Source organism: Ctenocephalides felis, unplaced genomic scaffold, assembly GCF_003426905.1.
Source record: "Ctenocephalides felis isolate EL2017-DRISC unplaced genomic scaffold, ASM342690v1 CF-g0.4_SCAFFOLD_03570, whole genome shotgun sequence".
Taxonomy (NCBI): domain Eukaryota; kingdom Metazoa; phylum Arthropoda; class Insecta; order Siphonaptera; family Pulicidae; genus Ctenocephalides; species Ctenocephalides felis.
In genome coordinates, this window is record NW_020539724.1 from 4,195,563 (window position 1) to 4,215,513 (window position 19,951).

At 30.2% G+C, this 19,951-nt stretch overlaps 1 protein-coding gene and 1 long non-coding RNA gene across 2 annotated transcripts in view; both read left to right on the forward strand.

Annotated features, from left to right (window-relative positions):
* The window catches only part of LOC113382776 (ras-responsive element-binding protein 1), an 86,500-nt gene extending 76,576 nt beyond the window's left edge, over positions 1-9,924 (forward strand). Inside the window, exons 3-7 of the mRNA XM_026621007.1 lie at positions 4,161-4,221; positions 4,578-8,040; positions 8,163-8,267; positions 8,346-9,159; positions 9,364-9,924. Of these exons, the coding sequence (XP_026476792.1) occupies positions 4,161-4,221; positions 4,578-8,040; positions 8,163-8,267; positions 8,346-9,159; positions 9,364-9,786 (4,866 nt within the window). The 3' untranslated portion in view covers positions 9,787-9,924. The remainder of the gene's footprint in view (positions 1-4,160; positions 4,222-4,577; positions 8,041-8,162; positions 8,268-8,345; positions 9,160-9,363) is intronic.
* A 4,781-nt stretch (positions 9,925-14,705) lies between these two features.
* LOC113383752 lies at positions 14,706-17,253 on the forward strand. Its single transcript, XR_003367758.1, has 4 exons — positions 14,706-14,830; positions 15,467-15,646; positions 16,387-16,567; positions 16,945-17,253. It is a non-coding gene; the product is annotated as an uncharacterized LOC113383752 (long non-coding RNA).
* The last annotated feature ends 2,698 nt before the right edge of the window (positions 17,254-19,951 follow it).

The window sequence follows — 19,951 nt, forward strand, 5'->3', positions numbered from 1 at the left end:
TGATATGTATGTGCCAAAAAATGTTGTCATAATCATGTTTATGTAATTATCGGTTCATAGCAATTAAAATCATATATTTATTACTGTTTTATTAGAAGAAAGTTTTAATATCCAATCTTGTAAATAATGTAATTTATTGTAAAATTTTCACTTTTATTGTAATTTAGTAGGTACACAATTTGCCAATTATAAATGACCTACAAAACCAATTAATAAATAATATGTGCACATTACTTATTCATAATTAGATCTTAATGATATCTATCTAATTAAAATTAGCGCTGATTATATGAATAATTTAATTAGTAATTTGAATTCTTGCTCTTAATTTGTGATAAAAAAAAATCACTAAACCAGCCAGACAGGAATTATTTAGAATTTTGTGGATTTCTTGCTTTTTGTCAATAACAATGCGATCAACTATAAAAGAAAGGAAAAAAGACAAATAATAATTTAGTAGCAAATTTTTGGCGTTGATGTACGAAATAGGGATTCTATTTTTCTTTATTTGTGCCCAATTCCTTTCGCTAATTGAATATTATTTCTAGAAAAATAAACCCTATATTCATTATATGTGTGAATGTTTTTTATATCAGTCGCGTTACGTTTTCTCAATTCTTTACAACTATTGAAAATATTACTTCTTGGGAAATGAACTATGATAAGTCATAATATCTATAAAGTATCTATTTCATCTTTCTTTTGTTTTTGATTACTTAAATTTGAAATTATAGGAAATTTTTGGTATTAATGTTGGAAACAGCGTTTTCATCTTGATCATGTTATATTTTCTCAATAGCTCCCCAATTCTCCAGAACTATTGAACATATTACTTCTTGAACAATAGGCTTTAACCCTGTAAAATTTTCTATCAAGTATCTATTTCATCTTCCCCGTTCGATCGCCATTTTCTCTATTTTTCATTTTCCCCAATTCTCTTCAACTATTGAACATATAACTTCTTGAGCAATAGGCTTAAACCAGTAAAATTTTCTATCAAGTATCTATTTCATCTTCCCTGTTCGATCGCGATTTTCTCCATTTTCCATTTTCCCCAATTCTCTTTAACTATTGAACATATTACTTCTTGAGAAATAGGCTTTAACCAGCAAATTTTTTTATCAAGTATCTATTTCATCTTCCCCGTTCGATCGCCATTTTCTCCATTTTCCATTTTCCCCAATTTTCTTCAACTATTGAACATACAACTTCTTGAGAAATAGGCTTTAACCAGTAAAATTTTCTACCAAGTATCTATTTCATCTTCCCCCTTCGATCGCCATTTTCTCCGCAGTTTTCCGACGAGACTGTACCACGCCGGTTTTGTGTAGATGCGTCGCCCAGGCGACGATAGATCCGCGCGTCGCGCTTCGCCCAGGTCAGCGCGGCGGGAGCGGAGACGAAAGGTGGCCAGCCAAGCCAGCGCACAGGTCGATACTACCTACGCGGGCCGTAGCCAAGGGCGACCGCGTAGGATAAAAAAGGAAAAAACGCAGGATGAAATAGGTACCAGCGGCGAATCGCTGGCGCGGAACCATCATGTCGGACGATGCCGTGAGAGATTGACGATCGTAGTATCGGGAATAAAATTATATCACGAAGAAAAATGTTTTTTTGGGGCCGGACAATAAATAGAATCTTACATTTTTCCACGTACTTCTTCAAAATAATTCAAGATTTTGTACTCCTTTTTTTCTTCAGTACAGACAATAGAATCATAAAGTTTTTCATGGATCTAATCACATACATATATAGAATAGAATCACAATCTTCTTTAATCTTCTTTTTACCCTCTATGGTAAGATAGGGTCGGGCACAATGGTCCAACTTGACTTTAAGTAATTTTGCTGTCTAAACTAAATTAACTACATCACAACACAACAACTATCGACTATGCTTAGTAAAATTCCCACTAAATTCTTGATTATAGAAATGTTTTATTACTGTTTTCTAAATTTTGTCATCTGTCCCATTTTACCCCATAGACGGGGTCAAATGGAGCAGCTTGGGGGCAAACCGATGCAATGTCTTATTTTTATTTTTAAGGGATTTTACTATATAATAGCTTTAATTTAGTTTATTTTGTGCAAAATTGCTTTTTTATTATTTACGATTTTGCCAGGCTTAGTTAGTATTTTTTATAATATTATAAAGGTTATATAAAAACCTGTGTTGAATCAAAATTAAAATAAAGAATAATTTGATAAAACAATTAAGTAAAGTTAACCTAAAATTATATTAAGACCTTGTAAACTAAACAACATTTGTTACAGATTTTTAAATGTGTAGCTGTTTATCGTAGCTTGATTTATAAGGCGATGGCTGATTGCACATCTTTTTCTCTCTACTTTCAAATATTGTTGTCAAAAGATGCTAACTTTAAGCTTCGCTCTATCTTAAGTAATCTAGGGCTAATTATTTAATATAAGGTTTATATTAAATAATGCTAGGGCTAATTATTTAATGCGAAATTTAATTAAACGGTTTCTATCTTTTGGCCATTTTTTTCAACCTTCACAAAGTCGGCGTGTGATTTACTATTTGTTACATGCTAGGATTTGAGCGTCGAGTAATCCTTAAGTGGCATCAAAAAATTGTTTCAGTAAGCAAAATGATAAAAATATCAATAATAGCTATTACTGATATTTTTTTAAATTTTGTGCTTACTGTATCAATTTTCTGTTCGTTATAGATGATTTGGTTGCTGACATGGGGCTTTTATGATGGATCTTAGTATCATATTATGCGTTCTATCTTATTCTAGAACGGTTACGATCAAGTAAAAATTTTAAATTCACTTACAAAAATTGTCCCCATTCCTCATTCCTAATTTTTACAAATTTCTTCTCCAATATGTATTTGTGCGATGTATTCACCCCATCGATCGCGTAGAGCAGCAGCTATCTAATAATTAAGTAAACCACTGCATTCTGATAACATGAATGTGGTGCGTGCTACAGCCTGATATCCTTGACCCAACTTTCTGGATCAATTTAGTATTCCGATTTTCTTGATTTTGCGCTGAATTTGCACATGTACTCGTATACCTACTTCTGCTAGATTAATGCATACAGTACGAGTGAATTACATGATTGCATTCTTAGAATTAATTGACATAATAAATAAACACACATACACAATATACAATACATATATAATTTGTTTTTAAATATATTTTTTATAATAAATCGAATTAACTAATGTTTATTCACTCATTCTTCATTTTTCTGCGGTACATTGAGCACATAAACATTAGGCTTTAACATAATTTTTCTTTCGCAGGTGTGTCGAAATGCACAGGTGAAAGATACTTCTACCCCATATAATACGAATTTTGTTTCAATATTATGTGTTACAATTCGCTTGTAAAATGTGAAACCTATCAGGGGATATCTGGGAACCTATGTTTAGTGTAGGGGTTCCGCGCATTAAGCGAACTTATTCCAGCGTTTTTATTCTATATACCACTCATTTAAAAAACAGGGGATATCGTTTTTTTTTAGATAATGGGGGTGGTAATTCGGAACTAACTCAGTGTGAACAAACCAGTACTAATGTGGTTAGATTCATGCTAAAGAAATGATCAATCGTTATGCTCGTATTGTCCAATATTACTACTGTATCTATTTTGATACAACTGTGGCTGTTACAACTATTGTTTATCTCAAGTTGCATTTATATTATATCTTTTACCAAAGTGTTAATCCCTATAATATCTTTCTATCGAGTTAAAATCTATTCTGCAAGGGTTCCACTCGAATTCACATTGGCTACTGAGCGCATGTGTGTTTCACTCAGTTTCACAAATGCTAACAACATTGTTTTTACTTTTTAAATTCCGTGCAATTTTTTCTTTGCATGATGCCTATGTTATATCAACAAATTATATATGCAGCGGCGTGGCATATGCACAATCTCTAACGGCCCATGATAGACAAGCATTCATGTAAGAAGACGAGCTGTTGGCTAATATGTCCATATATCGTAATAATATTCAATAGTTATTATTTTTTATTGCGTCATATATGACATCATATTGTCTATGAATTAGAGTATCTAACTCGAACAGTATTAGATTCCTTAGATATCAAAGATTTGATAAAATTGAAATAATTTGTTTGCTATAACGATTTTTGATTAAACTATTTTTTTATTTCCAGGTGACACTTATTGAAATGTTGAGACGTTCAATAACAAGAGCGAATCGAATCATAGCCAAAGGTTAGTTATCAAAATTATTTATCGATCAAATAATTTTCTCTACTTTTGCTAAGAGCTTTATTTGTCTTAAATGTGAGAATTTTGTTTTAAACTTTGTATTTTAATTTTTTTGTATTTTTGATTAAAGTGGGTTATCAATAATAAAACTATAGTACATGCCACTACCTAAAATAATGTAAGGGTTCTAAGAAGTCGTAATTAATCATAATAATAATAAAAATAGAGGCTTTTTATTATTATTATGCCAACAAAATAATTTACGTTTTAATACACGTATGATGGGGTTATTATTATTACATTGACTTGTTTCATTAAGATTTTATAAGATAAATAAATAATAATTTATTGTTTTTCAGATCTAACAACAATGGAATTGCCAACCAAAGAAAATGACCAAACCTTCATTACCAAAACCTTGACATCATTGAATAATACGCCAAAAGAAGAACCAATCAAAAATCACTGTCCCTCCGCCGATTGTAATAAATCCGGTACAGCGATGGAAACAGCCATTACCAAAGATTCAAAAGAGAAATCAGCCTATGGCGATGTGTTGTCGGACACAAACGTCATGGACTACCGAACAAATAGAGACGATCAGACAAAATTTCCGTGCCCGGTATGTAACTTTGAAGTAAAGACGGCACACGAATTTACTGAACACATTCGAACACATAACAATGTCGATGAAAACGAGAAAGACTATACCTGCAAGATCTGCTACAAAATGCTTAGTTCGAATTCTAGTCTGGATAGGCACATTTTGGTCCACAGTGGCGAAAAACCTTTCCGATGTCGCGTGTGTTCTGTTACATTTAACACCAATGGCAATATGCATCGTCATATGAGGAGCCACGATTCGTCCGCGCGCACCGACAGTTGTGAAAGTGACGGCTCCACGGATTCCAATAGCGATGCTCAAAGTCAACGACTTGAGAACAACAATAACAGAATAGCCATCAAACGCAAATGCGATGAAGAAATTATTAACGATGTTCAAAATAAAAGACAATTCAAGTACACGGATGACAAGGACTTCTCGTCGTGCCCCGTTTGTGGCAAGAATGATTTTCAGACGACTTATTTACTTGAACAGCATTTTGAAAGTGCTCATCCCGATCACGATATAGAATGCGGGAAGTGCGAATTGAACTTCGACAATTTTCGTGCTCTACATCTTCATCGATTTATGAAGCACAAGGAAAGCGACGAAGGTAATGGAAAACCTGTTGTAGGTTTTTCTGATTTGACATTTGTAGATTTTTCTGCTGAAAAATTTCCGCATATAGCACGTGCTGCTTGTGAACTAAATGTGCACAAACCTGCAAACGGAAGCAAATGTTTTGAATGTGTGAGATGCTCGTTGGCTTTTCCATGTGCCAGCGCTTTAGAAATACACGAAAAAACTTGCAAATCTGTTGCAGTATCTCACAAAACATCGGCGAATGTCAATACAGACGATGACGTTAAACGCGAAGATTTTTTTGCTACCTTAAATTTACAAAACAAAACTATAAAAGTAAAATCGGAGGAGAAACTCATAGATAAAGATTTGCTGAATCCTCTGATTACAAATAATGATAACAAGGATCTAGCGGATATTCAATCTATCATATCCATGGCCTCAGCAAAAGCTTTACTAAAACAACTTTCAACTAAACCTCAAGAAGTGCCGATTCAAGAAGGCGCTAAGGAAAATCCCGTTGAAGAAGAAGCGCAAGATCTTTTCTCAGCTGAGTTTAGAAAAATGAAGCTTAGAGGTGAGTTTCCTTGCCGTTTATGTACGGCGGTTTTCCCTAACCTGCGAGCTTTAAAAGGGCATAACAGATTGCATTTGACTGGAAATGGACCAGGTCCTTACAGATGTAATATGTGTCCTCACTCTTCTACCGATAAGGCCGCGTTAGTGCGCCATATGCGCACTCACAACGGAGACAGACCTTACGAATGTGCCATCTGTAACTATGCTTTTACGACTAAAGCCAATTGTGAAAGACATTTACGTAATCGCCATGCTAAAGTTACAAGAGAAGAGGTAAAACAATCTATTATTTACCATCCTTCAGAAGATCCGAACAATGATGATTTAAAAAGAGATCAACAAATTAATCATGTGCAAACTGTTACTCCGTCCATTTTCGGTACCCCCGAAACTGATCCTGAGAGTGTACCTGAACATATACCTAATGATAGATCTACACCTTTATCTCACTTAATATCTCAGCGATCTACCACAAATTTAGCTTTGCCACGAGATTTATCTATTGTCATACCTCAATGCAATTTAACCACTCGCATGTTTGAAGCCAATCAGCAAATCGAAAATATTCCACCACAGAAAATACACGTAAAAAGTTTAGAAGAATTATCGAGACCGCCAAGTTATATCGAATGTGAACCAGATAGTGAAGAAGATGATTATAGACCCATAGACTTAAGCATGGATGCTCTTGACTTGAGCAAAAAGAGAAAACCAGAAGAGAAACCTCTGCCTGTAACACCGATTACTTCTGAGCCACATGATTTATCTAAAAATGGATTAGATTTTACAGCGGCGATGTTACAAATGGCCCAACAACAAGAGCGCCTCAAAGGACCTGCTGCAAATTTTTATGCTGCTCAACTTCAAGAATGGTATCGTGGTGGTTTTCCTTTGCCACCGACTGCGTTTTCTCCATTTTTTCTTCCACCTACAGCAGCGCATCCATTTCTTACACCTCCAAATAATGCACAAGATATAGCAAGTATGAAAGAGTTAGAAAAAGAAATAATCCGTGGCTTACAATTATCTGGCGGAAGCTTAATTATGAATAACATGGCCTTGGCATCAGAACGTTTACAAGCTTTTCAACAACAGGCTTTCAACATAGCTGTAGCTGCCAAAACTGATAAGGTACCTATTATTAATGAAGATATAAAAAATCCTTTACTAGTGAATACAACTCCGCCATCAAGTTTGGATAATAGCTCGCCTTATTCTCCAAATCATCATTCACCGATAAATAAACAAGTTGAAACATCCACTCCAACATCACACAGCCCAGGAGCAGTGAAGATGGTTATTAAAAATGGTGTTTTAATGCCTAAACAAAAACAAAGACGTTACAGAACAGAAAGACCTTTCTCTTGTGAACATTGTTCTGCACGTTTTACTTTGAGATCTAATATGGAGCGACATGTGAAGCAGCAGCATCCACAACATTGGGCCCAAAGGCAACGATCAGGAGGACACGTCATACGAAGAGGACCTGTTAGTCAAACTATCTCGCAGGTGACAAATCCGATTGATAATCAAAATCAACCAGTTGGATTTAATATATCTGATCAAGTAAAGTACGCAATTTTGGCGCAACAACTGCAACGTTCTGAATTACCTCCTCAACGACCGGAACAAGACGACGAAGACGTAGAATTGGTTATTGATGAAGAAGCTCATGAGGAAAAACCAGAAATCAAAGAAGAACCTTCTAATCTAACGATGAACGATAATGCTAAAGCACGAAAAGTGGCTAATGAAATTCTGCAACAAGCTAAATTTATGGAAGCTACTGCTGCTGGTATTAAAGAAAAAGATTTCGATTTGAAAATCGTATCAAATTTAATTCCGAAGTCGCCGATGGATCTTACTAAGTCGGACAGTTTCATCCCAGTAGCTACAGTGAAAAATACCCCATTGAATTTAGATGGAAAATTAGCACAAGCTTTGTCTAAAAAGTCACAAATTGAAGCTAAAGGCAAAATGGAAGAAGCAGATTTAGCATCAGTATCAAAATTGCTAGATAATGCTAATTCACAATTGCCATTTGGACAATTTTTTAGGTAATTATATTAAATTAATACTATTATTCTTTTCATAAATATTCAACCTAATTCAAAATTATGAAACATTTTTTTAAAATGGTTTATGTGAATTTTTAATCAAGATTTTATTTCGTTTTTAGAAATAATCAAGCGCCAAGTGTAGATGAGAGTGAAGGCGAAGAAGAAGGTTTAGTAGCTAGTGGATCAGCAAGTGAAGAAAATAATTCAGGAAGCGATGAAAATAAGTACGTATATCTAGTTATTATAGTAAAAAATTCAAAAATTGATGGTTTATTAATATTTGCAATTTTTTCTCATAATAGATCTGAATCGGAACAGCGGCCAGGTGGCGAAAAAAAGAAATCTGCCTACAGCCTGGCGCCTAATAGGGTATCCTGCACATACTGCCATCGCAAATTTCCGTGGTCTTCGTCTCTCAGGCGCCACATATTAACTCACACAGGTCAAAAACCTTATAAATGCGCTCACTGCCCTTTATTGTTTACAACAAAATCGAATTGCGATAGACACTTGTTACGTAAGCATGGTCATCTTGCGCAACAGACACCAAATTCTTCGATTAATATTGAAAATAACCAAAACGCTCGTGAAGAAATCAATAGCATGGGCTTTATAACTCGCAATGTTCCTGAGCGCCCTTACAAGTGTTCTTCTTGCCCTAGCAGTACTTTCTCTACTATCAGCAATTTGAAGAAGCATATGTCCTGCAAACATTCTAATACATCTAGTTCAACTGAACATCTTTCTGGCGGCTCGAGACCTGCTAGTCCTGCTTCGGAAAATGCATCAGATCAAAACATGGAGAAGAAACCTAAAGTGACTGATTGGGAAGCTCAAATCGGCACGAAAACAACTGGAAATGAAAATCATCATCCTAGCAATGTTATGAACTCCGATTTCCCATTCAAGTGCCATTTGTGCGAAGGATCTTATCCGGAAAGACAAATAGCATTGGATCATATCAAGGATTCTCATTCTGAAGAATATGAATTACTTGTATCAAAGGGTGCGATGGATGCTGAACAAGAAATTCAAAATCTCAACCAGCATGATGATAATGAAGAGGCCACATCTGAAGCAGGAAAAGGACGTTTTCCAGATTATGCCAACAGGAAGGTGAGTGATGATCGATTTCTTAATGCATGCATTGGTCAAACACCTATATCTCCAAAAATAATTTAAATTTGGAAAAACCTCTCTGTACACTATACACATATTCGATTTACATTTTTTTTTAAATCTAGACCATAATACCCTTGTGAGGGAAAATACCACTTAATCCTATTTAAATATGTTATTAAATTTTCTTATCTTGAATAGGTAATATGCGCCTTCTGCATGCGCCGCTTCTGGAGCGCCGAAGATCTTCGCCGGCACATGCGCACCCACAGCGGCGTTCGGCCTTTTCAGTGCGATGTCTGCAGGCGTCGCTTCACCCTGAAACATTCGATGCTGCGCCATCGAAAGAAGCACGATTCAGCCCAAAGCAGACACTCTTTACGCCTGCGATCCACGACCACCGAAAGTGAATCTTCCCAGGTTGAAAATAACGGAGGAATGGACTCTGTGTCCGATACAAGTGATGAGGAAGCTAAAAACACTGCTGTTGCTAATGGAAGACCAGATGGAGATCTAATTGGCAATTTATTAGGAATTAGTGATAGAGGAGTGCTGAATAAAGTACTCTTTTCAGCATCTGCTCATGAAGCAGCTATGCTACTTGGCGTTGATCATCGTAAATAAAATTGAAAAGTTTGATCACTAATTTATAACTTATGAATGTGTGTAACAGTAAATGCTTGAATGTATTGTACATTTCAATAGTAAAACCAAATTCTATGAATACCTTAATTAATAATTTTATATTAAATACAAATTATACAAGAGCCATATTTTAAAAAATTGTAGCTCATAATATTTATGTGCATTTTGTACATCAGGCATTATCTTGAATTTACTAATAATTATCTTTAATGTTACTATGAGAAGTATTTTTGCTAATCTTAAATATCTTCATTTAAAATGAAATTTAAACTTCTCGAGTTCGATGTAGAACATCATAATATATTTTCCTTCAAAGTACATTTAGAAGAGTTAAAAACTATTCAGCACAAAAAAATGTTGAGAGTATTTTACTATGACTTGTAAATACACTTCTATTTCAATGATAAAAAATCTCTTAAGATGTGATCTTATAAGCTCTTTTTAGAGCTGGACTTGCTATATTCGAATTTTATCAGTCATATTTTTATGCCTAAGTTGCGTTTGATAAAATGTTAATATAGATAGTTTATTAAATATTGAGTTAGACTTAGAAAAACAAAAGTTTTATTAAAATGGTTTGGATCTAGTCAGAATTATACATGGATGTTGAAGATAGTTGCCTAAATTACAATTATATTTCAGTTGCATTTGCCAATAATAGAATTTATATAAATAAAATTAAGATAGTTATTAGGGTCTCATATTTCTCAAATTCTTGAATCAAATTTAAAGTATTATCTCACATCGTAATATAATAATAAAAGAGTGCCTACATTATTTATTAAAATATTTAAATATTAGTATATATCACGATAAAATATGTAGTATTTAATCAGATTATAAAAAACAATAGGATATAACAAACAAAAGGCCTTAATGACAAAGATATATTATAATATTAACTTCACAAATATTGATTACAAAAATATATTTTTTATATTAGTTGTGATCAAGCGGTTTAGTATTATTAATTGACAATATATTATTTTTGCTCAAATCTTAGTCGAATTGCTCAATTGCTTGTAACAAATTATACACCATTGACCACTTATGCACTTATGCATTTAAAGCAAATTGTAAAACAATTAGAAAGTTATATTCTTGTGAACCATTCTTAATTTTTTTTCATTATTTGGAAGTAGTATTATCATTTATCATTGTCTTAATATTTATATTTGTAAGCTTGATGCATTCCACGAGTGGCTTAAATATTGAGTATATAAATTTCTATACAGTGTAGAATATTAATTGACTTAAACTATGAAACTAGATGATCGTTTGCATTGTGTGCTATATAGGAAATTATTTATTTGGTGTGAATTTAAATAGGTATAGAACTTATAAAATAATTTTCAAATATAACAGAAAAATTTTGTTTGGTGTGCTATATATATACATATATATATATATATATGTATATATATATATGTATATATATATCTATATATTTATTTATTATTAATATAGTATATTAATAAATGACTTTAGAAATATATATTTAGTTATATTTTCCTGTAATTATCGGACTTAAAATTAAATTTAGACATAAGCTTGTAATGAATTAATATTAATGATTAGTTTAGTGCTTAGTCTTAAATGTTCTTGAGAGAAGTTTAAATACAGCTATACCAAAGTTTAGATAAAGGTTATTACTGTATTTTTGTCTACATAATGGCTTGTATTTCTATTTCTTTCTATATTTTAATTTAATTTAAATATATTTGTGATGTTATTTTATATGCGAAAACTATATGATTAATATTAATAACATATTAGCTATTAGTATTTGAAATTGATTCTAATCTATAGTTAAATTTACACTATAAAAGCAATACTTTGCTCATTATCTCATAACCAAAATATACTATTTAAATATATGCGTGTACTATAAACTAGCAAATAATTTATTGGATCAGAATAACTTGAATGAATTGCGATGTTATTATAATATTAAGCACATCATTATATATATATATATATATATATATATATATATATAATTATTACTATTATTAAGCAAATATTTACTTTGATAGAAGTGTCATTAAAATTACCACAGAATACCAAATACTATTTATATATATATTGTGCATTATTAGGTTTATTTTTGAGAATGATTGCACCCAAAACATGTTTTTGTGTAAGAGAGCGATGAATAAAATTTAAAATTAAAGATTGTCTTTTTATTTTTGTTAAAGATATGACTCTAAATTAATAAGTGTATATAGATATACAATTATATAATTTATTTAAATTCAATATTTACAATTTACGTCAATACAATTATTATTTTTATCACAATATTACAACTAAAATAATATCAATTATATTTATGAACAACTCTAGGATTAACCTAATGACAATTAATAATTAACTTGGATTAAAAAAATCATTAATTGAATAGAGAATAGGGGTTGATCTGTAAGATGTTTTTTAATGGCAGCATTAAAACCATTCCTGCTTTTACATTTCCACTCATTGGAAAACCTGTTGTAGATCTCGACACCTAGCTTGTTTCTTTGCCCATATATACTTATATATATAATAATATCATATTTAATTATTTCTTGGAACGTAAAGACACATTTAAATATCCCGCCAAACTCTATGAAGAGTGCAGCGCCTCTATGCAAAATCGTTCCCAGTTCGTGAGGAACTAACGTCAAACGTTTGACAGTTCTTGCGTGAAAAGGATTCCAATAAGATTCTTAAGCTCCTACGGTGATTGCTTGCAGCGCCTCTATGCAAAATTGTTCCCAGTTCGTGAGGAACTAATGTCAAACGATTGAGTAAGAAGGAATCCAATAAGATTCCTAAGTTTCTAAATCGTTCCCAGTTCGTGAGAGACTAACGTCAAGTTGAATCCATGGATAGGAAGAGCCGACATCGAAAGAGCAAAAAGCTATGTCGGCTCCTACGGTGATTGCTCAGGAATCTTATTGGATTCCTTTTCACACAAGAACTGTCAAACGTTTCACGTTAGTTCCTCACGAACTGGGAACGATTTCACATAGAGGCGCTGCATGCAATCGCCTCTATGAATCTAGAAATCTTATTGGATTCCTTTATACGCTTTTATATATAATGATGGCTTAGGAGAAATACCAATGTATACATTTATATATCGCTTTATACGCTATTAGATATATAATTATGGTCCAGATTTTCGAGGAATATCAATATATACATTTATATATCCATTTTCCTATCCACGGATTTACATATTGTTTTTTCCATCATTAAAGATGGACTAGCTGCTTTAGTTTGTATAATTATATAATTAGATATATAAATTTAGATATTGAATTGTATATTATTAAACTTAAAAACTCCGTACAGTAAGAATGAAATTAGATATATAAATATATATAATTACTGTGTATCATATATTGAATTATTATATTATTATCATTAAGAAGTATATTTAAAACATTGTGATATTGCTAATTATACATATGAGTATATTTGTAATATTTTAGAATTATATAAATAAATATTTAAGTAAATTAATTTGATTCTTTTTTTAAAACATGGATGTGGTGGTAGTTATTTATATACCATTGGTATATTTAAGTAATTTAAGTAATTTAATTTGTATTTTTTTTAAACATGGATGTGTAATTTATTGAATTTTTCAGGTCGCTTTTGCCAAACAATAATAAATAAGTATAAATAATTTGCCAATCAATAATTAATAGCCCTATAATTACTGTTATTTACTTAATTATAATAATACATAAAAATCCATTTACGTAAAGATATATCTATTTTATTTTATATGATACTCATTAATTTATTCAAAAATCATTTATTAATAATAATTTTTCAAATTAATTTAAGTTTTTAAATTAATTTATTCAAAAATTCTATCCTTTCGCAATGATAGGAAGAGCCGACATCGAAAGACCGTAAATCTTCATAGTAAACTGGGTCTGTAATCGTTGCGAAGTATCAGGAGAACAGACGCGCTCCGAGTATATATATGAAAGTATAGTACTATACGCGCGACCTATCGAACTCGCGTACGCTTCATACAATTCATACATTTCCATACGAATTTTTCGGCCGATCTATTAGGGTAGCAGACACATTTTTCAATCAAATTTCGCTCGTATTTCACAGGGCCGGCTGCTGAAATGTTAGGGGTAATTATTTTTAAAATTAAAAATGCAATTTATTGTTTTGGGATATTGTGATAGGTTTTTGTGTTGGGAATGGTTCTTTAACATTAATATTATTGTATAAGCATTGAAAAAAGAAGTAAATGTGCATAATGTAGCTGATAATTGCAAAATTTAGTTATTTGTGTGTGCGTACTACAATTTTCGACTTTTTATCAACGTTTCCAGAAGAACGGCTGTACCGATTTTGAAAATTTAAAAAGCATCGGATGTGGTTTCATGAGCACTCTACCCGATTAATTTTTTGCGACGATCGGTCAAGCCGTTTCTTTAAAATTAGTGTAAATGTGCAAAAATTTTGCCCACGTTTTTTATAAAATCCTTAAATCGAATTTAAAAATTAATGAACTATTTGAAAGATATTTTTGGGGAATCATAGTTCTCAGTTTTTGGTAAAGATCGGCCGAGCCGTTTCTTTATAATTAGTTAAATAATATAAAATAAAATTTATTTTGTTATTAACTTTTATAAATTAGACACATAGTATATTTTAAAGTGAAATTACATTTATTAGTAATATTATAATCAGTGCAATTTTTATAATAACGTGTTTTTCCGACTTTTTAAAAGAATTTACATATTTGTTTTATTCAACATATAAATATGTTCAAAATGTGGTCCTGGTTTCTTGTTAAATGTAGTCCTGCTTTCTGATTGGTTGCCTCGTTTTGACAGCTCCAAATATATAAATGGCGGACAATTCTCGTTACTTCTTACGAAAATGCTCCTGTAATCGCTTCGAAGTATTAGGAGAGCAGAAACGTCAGAATATATATATGAAAGTGCAATATTATTCGTGCACAATGTATGGTGTGACTATTACGAATTCAAATAACCTTAATGTAAGTACAAATTGATTATCATTATGATTATTATATTTCAAATGAAGTGTCATGTGGCTATTATATATTATATATTGTGATAATAGTATAGAATAAAATGATAAATCAAAGTAGTAAAGCCAGTATATTAAACTTCAGTTGTAGTTACATAAAACGCCAAATATTTTTTAATGAATTGAGCCAAAAAAATGAAATGCTTATATTTTATTTAAGAAACACAATTCTGTACAAAAGTACATTTGGCTCACAATAATCTAAGAAAAAATTACCACATAAACCTATTAGAATTTCATGTGAATGTAATTGAATCAAATGAAATGAGTGAATTCACTGTAAGTCATTCTATAGATAAATTCTTTATTGAATCAGATTTATACTTATAATGAAAAATGAATTCTTTGTTCTATCAAAAGTACTTTGAAGCAAAAGCATTACTGAGTTTTAATTAATTGTCAATGAATTGATAATTATTGATGTGCTTCGAATAATATACATACTAGTTTCTACTATGACAATGCTTTTTGAATGAATTGAGTTTAAAAATAATAAGAACTTTATATAGTGCATATAATATGTACATTTCACAAATAAGTATTTAATTAATAACAATAATTTCACTGAATTTCTATTTTATAGTGTTATGGATTCTTGCACTGTTGCAAGTATACATACTTTGGAGAATAATGATTGTTCGGGATGGTAACAGGATTGTTCCTGTACTTCAGAGATAACGGGACAAGTCTGATACAAATATTAATAGAAGTATGCATTTATGCTGATTTCCAAATGATGATGTCTTTAAAAATATAAATATAGGTAACTATAATTTTGTGCATGTACTACAAAATGAGAATGAAGAATTATATTATAAGATAAGAAAACTTCAAGCCTCTAAATACATTTATACAATCTTGTGGAGACGTTAACATTTTTCATCACATGCAGATGAAAGACCAGATAGTAACCATATATTTTACCTCATGATATCTACAAATACAATAGATAAATCGCAAAACTAAGAAAGGAATATATATGTAACTTCATAAACAAAAAGCAAATGTAAAATATTTAATATTTTACTCAATTAACACATTACAAAAATAAATTTATTCTTTAAATATTTAATATTTAAAATAGTATAATTACAAGCATTTAAGTAATTTAATACTGAATGATCTGAATTAATATAATTTTTTATAACAATAAAGTAATTCATAGAAACTTTACTGTTAAAAATAAGAATGTTTTGACTCATACTTTCGTATGATGATACTTTTTCATATGATATAGTTCATTATTTAATTAATTTTGCTAGTAATATAACATTTCATTATTCATTATTACAACTCAAATATTTCTATTATAGGAAATTCCAAGAAAATGTGTAAATAGAATACAATGACATGGTAAATCAAACTAGTAATGCCAGTATATTAAACATCAGTTTAGTTTGAGTTTAAAAATAATAAGAACTTTATATAGTGCATATAATATGTATGTTTCACAAACAAGTATTTAATTATTAACAATAATTTAACTGAATTTCTATTTTATAGTGTTATGGATTCTTTCACTGTTGCAAGTTATACATACTTCGGAGAAAAATAATTGTTCAGGATGGTAACAGGATTGTCCCTGTACTTCAGAGATAACGAGACAAGTCTGGTACATATATTAGTAGAAGTATGCATTTACGCTGATTTCCAAATGATGATGTCTTTAATAATATAAATATAGGTAACTATAATTTTGTGCATGTACTACAAAATGAGAATGAAGAATTATAAGATAAGAAAACTTCAAGGTTTTAAATACATTTATACAATAAACAAAAGGCAAATGTAAAATATTTAATATTTTACTCAATTAACATTATAAAAATAAATTTATTCTTTGAATATTTAATATTTAAAACAGTGTAATTACAAGAATTTAATTAATTTGATAGTGAATGATCTGAATTAATATAATTTTTTATAATAATAAAGTATTTATATGAACTTTACTGCCAAAAATAAGAATTTTTTTTATCATATAGTTTATTATGTAATTGATTTTGCTAGTAATGTAACATATCATTATTCATTATTACAACTAAAATATTTCCATTATAGGAATTTCCAAGAATCCAGAACGATGTGTCTATCCAGATTTTTTGTGTCTGCAATGGATAATGCTGTGCATTTTCTGTGTTAAGAACTTACGATGGATCGCCTCCAACGCATACTATAGGAGTACCTTTAACTGGAACTAACCTATGAAGCACAATTAACGAAGATGAAATATCTGAGCATGAACATTATAATGATATAGAAAGCAAATTGCCTTTGTACCTTTGGGAAGAAATGAAATGTCCGTGTCAATAGTTGAAACTTAGCTTTAGCTATGTATGATTTTCTTTATATTGACTTTTTATCAAAAGTATTTCTTGTAGATTACTTTATATAATTTTTTATCAACTGTTTGAAACTTACAACAGAAGTTTTTATACAACTTAAAGTTGTGATGATCAATATAATACATAGCAATAAATATTATATAATATGTAGCAATAAACTTAAGATTTTGTAATGATGTTAGCAAGTTTTTGAAGCTGCTATTTCTGGATTAACAGGCTAATGATGCTGGCTTCTTTTTGAATTATCAAATTCTACACTTAATACAGAGCATAATGAGTTCGCTAAAATGTCGCAAATGGAGCAAATAATTAATTATTCTTAGAGGTGAAATAGCTTTATTGTCATATGATCACAATTAAACAAGTTTAAGTTTTAAATACATTTTAATTATATTTTGATAAATATGTTTTAAGGCAAATTAAAGTTGTTTGTGCCAGCAATAATATTTCTAGTACTAATACCATTATAGGAGATTCCAAATTTTTTACCCATGCCATCATCCTCAGTATCTTTTAAGTTTAATCCTTGCAGTGGACCACTTCCATATCAGACTTTAGGAGTACCTTTAACTGGAACTTTTACAGTTAAATCATTACAGTTTCACACCTATTGATAAAATAGATTTGAAACAATCTGTCGTCATCTTGAATAAGTAATAAGGAAGATGAAACATCTGAGAATGAATATTATAATGATGTAAAAAGCAAGTTGCCTTTGTATCTCTGAGAAGAAGTGAAACGACAGTGTAAATGTTTAAAAATTAGCTTTAGTTACATATGATATTCTTTGTATTTTCTTTTTATTAAATCAAGTCAAGTAGTTCATGTAAATGGCCTTTATAGAATGATGTGCTATGCAATGCAATATATGTCCATTTATTTATTTAGATTTAAAATGTAATTGATAGTAATCAAGTTAATGTTTATTAATTTGATTAGTAATAATTATGTTCTGGCAATTAAAATTGTATTTGAGTCTTCGATAACTGCATAAATTATTATTGTATTGTAAAAGCTTATGGTATATAATTTATATTTTCAGCTCGTTTTAAGTATGAAATTGAAATAAAATATTTATTAATGAGCTAGAATAATTTCATAAACAATTTTAACTGGAAAAAAATATATTTTCAAGCTAATTTATTCATTCTGAACAATATAACTTTATATAACAATACTTCATAATTTTTGCAGATTAAATTTTCTGTTTGAATTTCGCGCTTTAAATTGTACAAGATTGGGGCAGCGGTCAATTTACTAACTTCAATTGCTTCAAATGTCAAGAGATTTTTGTGAATGATCTTAATCTCGCGTTAATTAAGAGTTTTTAATTAAATCCTTGATTAGTTTTAATTAAATTATGCATAAAATCGTTTAATTAAATCTGTAGATCAATCTGACATACAAAATATATCGTGCAACATTTGTAAAAAGTTAAAAAAATGGATATGTGTGGAAATGCATATGTGTACCTTGAATAGTAATAGTTATCTCTTTCAGGACCCCCATTTCGAATCAATATTATAATTAAACCTTTTACTTTCAGTGCTAATGTATCCTTTATCTATATATATGCAATTAGCAATTGTATAATTTATATATGAATGTGTATACTTTTGTAGGTTATGGTAGCACATTTCCACATATCTATTTATTCAATTTTAAGTTCACAAAAGTCTCTAATGTAAGTCGTGTCTTGCGTGTTTCGTAGAGAATTTACTCGGACAATTGTAAAATGTCAAATAGACTTGTAAAAGACAAAGTTATGTAGTGGTTTTAAAGTAGTGATTTTGTGTCGAGTACTTGAGATTTCTGGCAGATGCTGTAGAGGATTTATAACAATGTAAGTGCAGAGCATGTTTTATATAAAGCGAGGCAAAGAATATATTTCTGATATTATATACAGGCATTTAACGTACTATTTATTTATTTAATATTTAGCTTAATTTTGAATTCAAACAAGAATCAAATAATTATGAAAATCTTTGATGTTCGACACAATATTGTTTGTCATCTTCAGTGAAACTATAATTTGAATACTAATGAATAAAAAAATATTACTTATAATTTATTTCCTGAAAAGGGTTTAGTACTACTGACCGATTTTGTATTACATGCTACTTTTATGCTTGTCATAATAATATTTCTCAATAATAATATTTTATGCTAGTTTTTCATATTAAATGAAATTAATTGAAAGGTGCTTTGAGAACTTGTTTCTTTGTTATACGATATCATTTATAAAGCAGCTTGTATATATTTTAGTGGAATATTTTTTGGCTTGTGCATTATTAATATAGTTATATACATATATCTGCTGAAAATATTGTTTATATTATAATATTTGAGTCAATATCATTTTCTTAATAAGGTATACTTTATTAATCTTTAATGCATAAAATACAATTTATCTTTTGTTTATTCAACTACAACTATTTTGCAAATAAAAGATTTTAAATTTATTTGGCAGACATATGTATGAAAAACTAGGTTCTTATTTAATTTGTTATGGGGAAAACATGTTGATTCAGATTTTTTATTTATTTATTCAAGTGCATTTTATACTTGTTTTAAATATATATAAAAGAAAAAAGTTTCTATTTCTCTTATGTATCAAAGACGCTGAAAGTAATTTATATTATTACAATTCCATAATAATATTCCACCAGAGATTCTCTTGCTCTATAAATAACACTATGAATTGATTTTATATGGAATCCAGA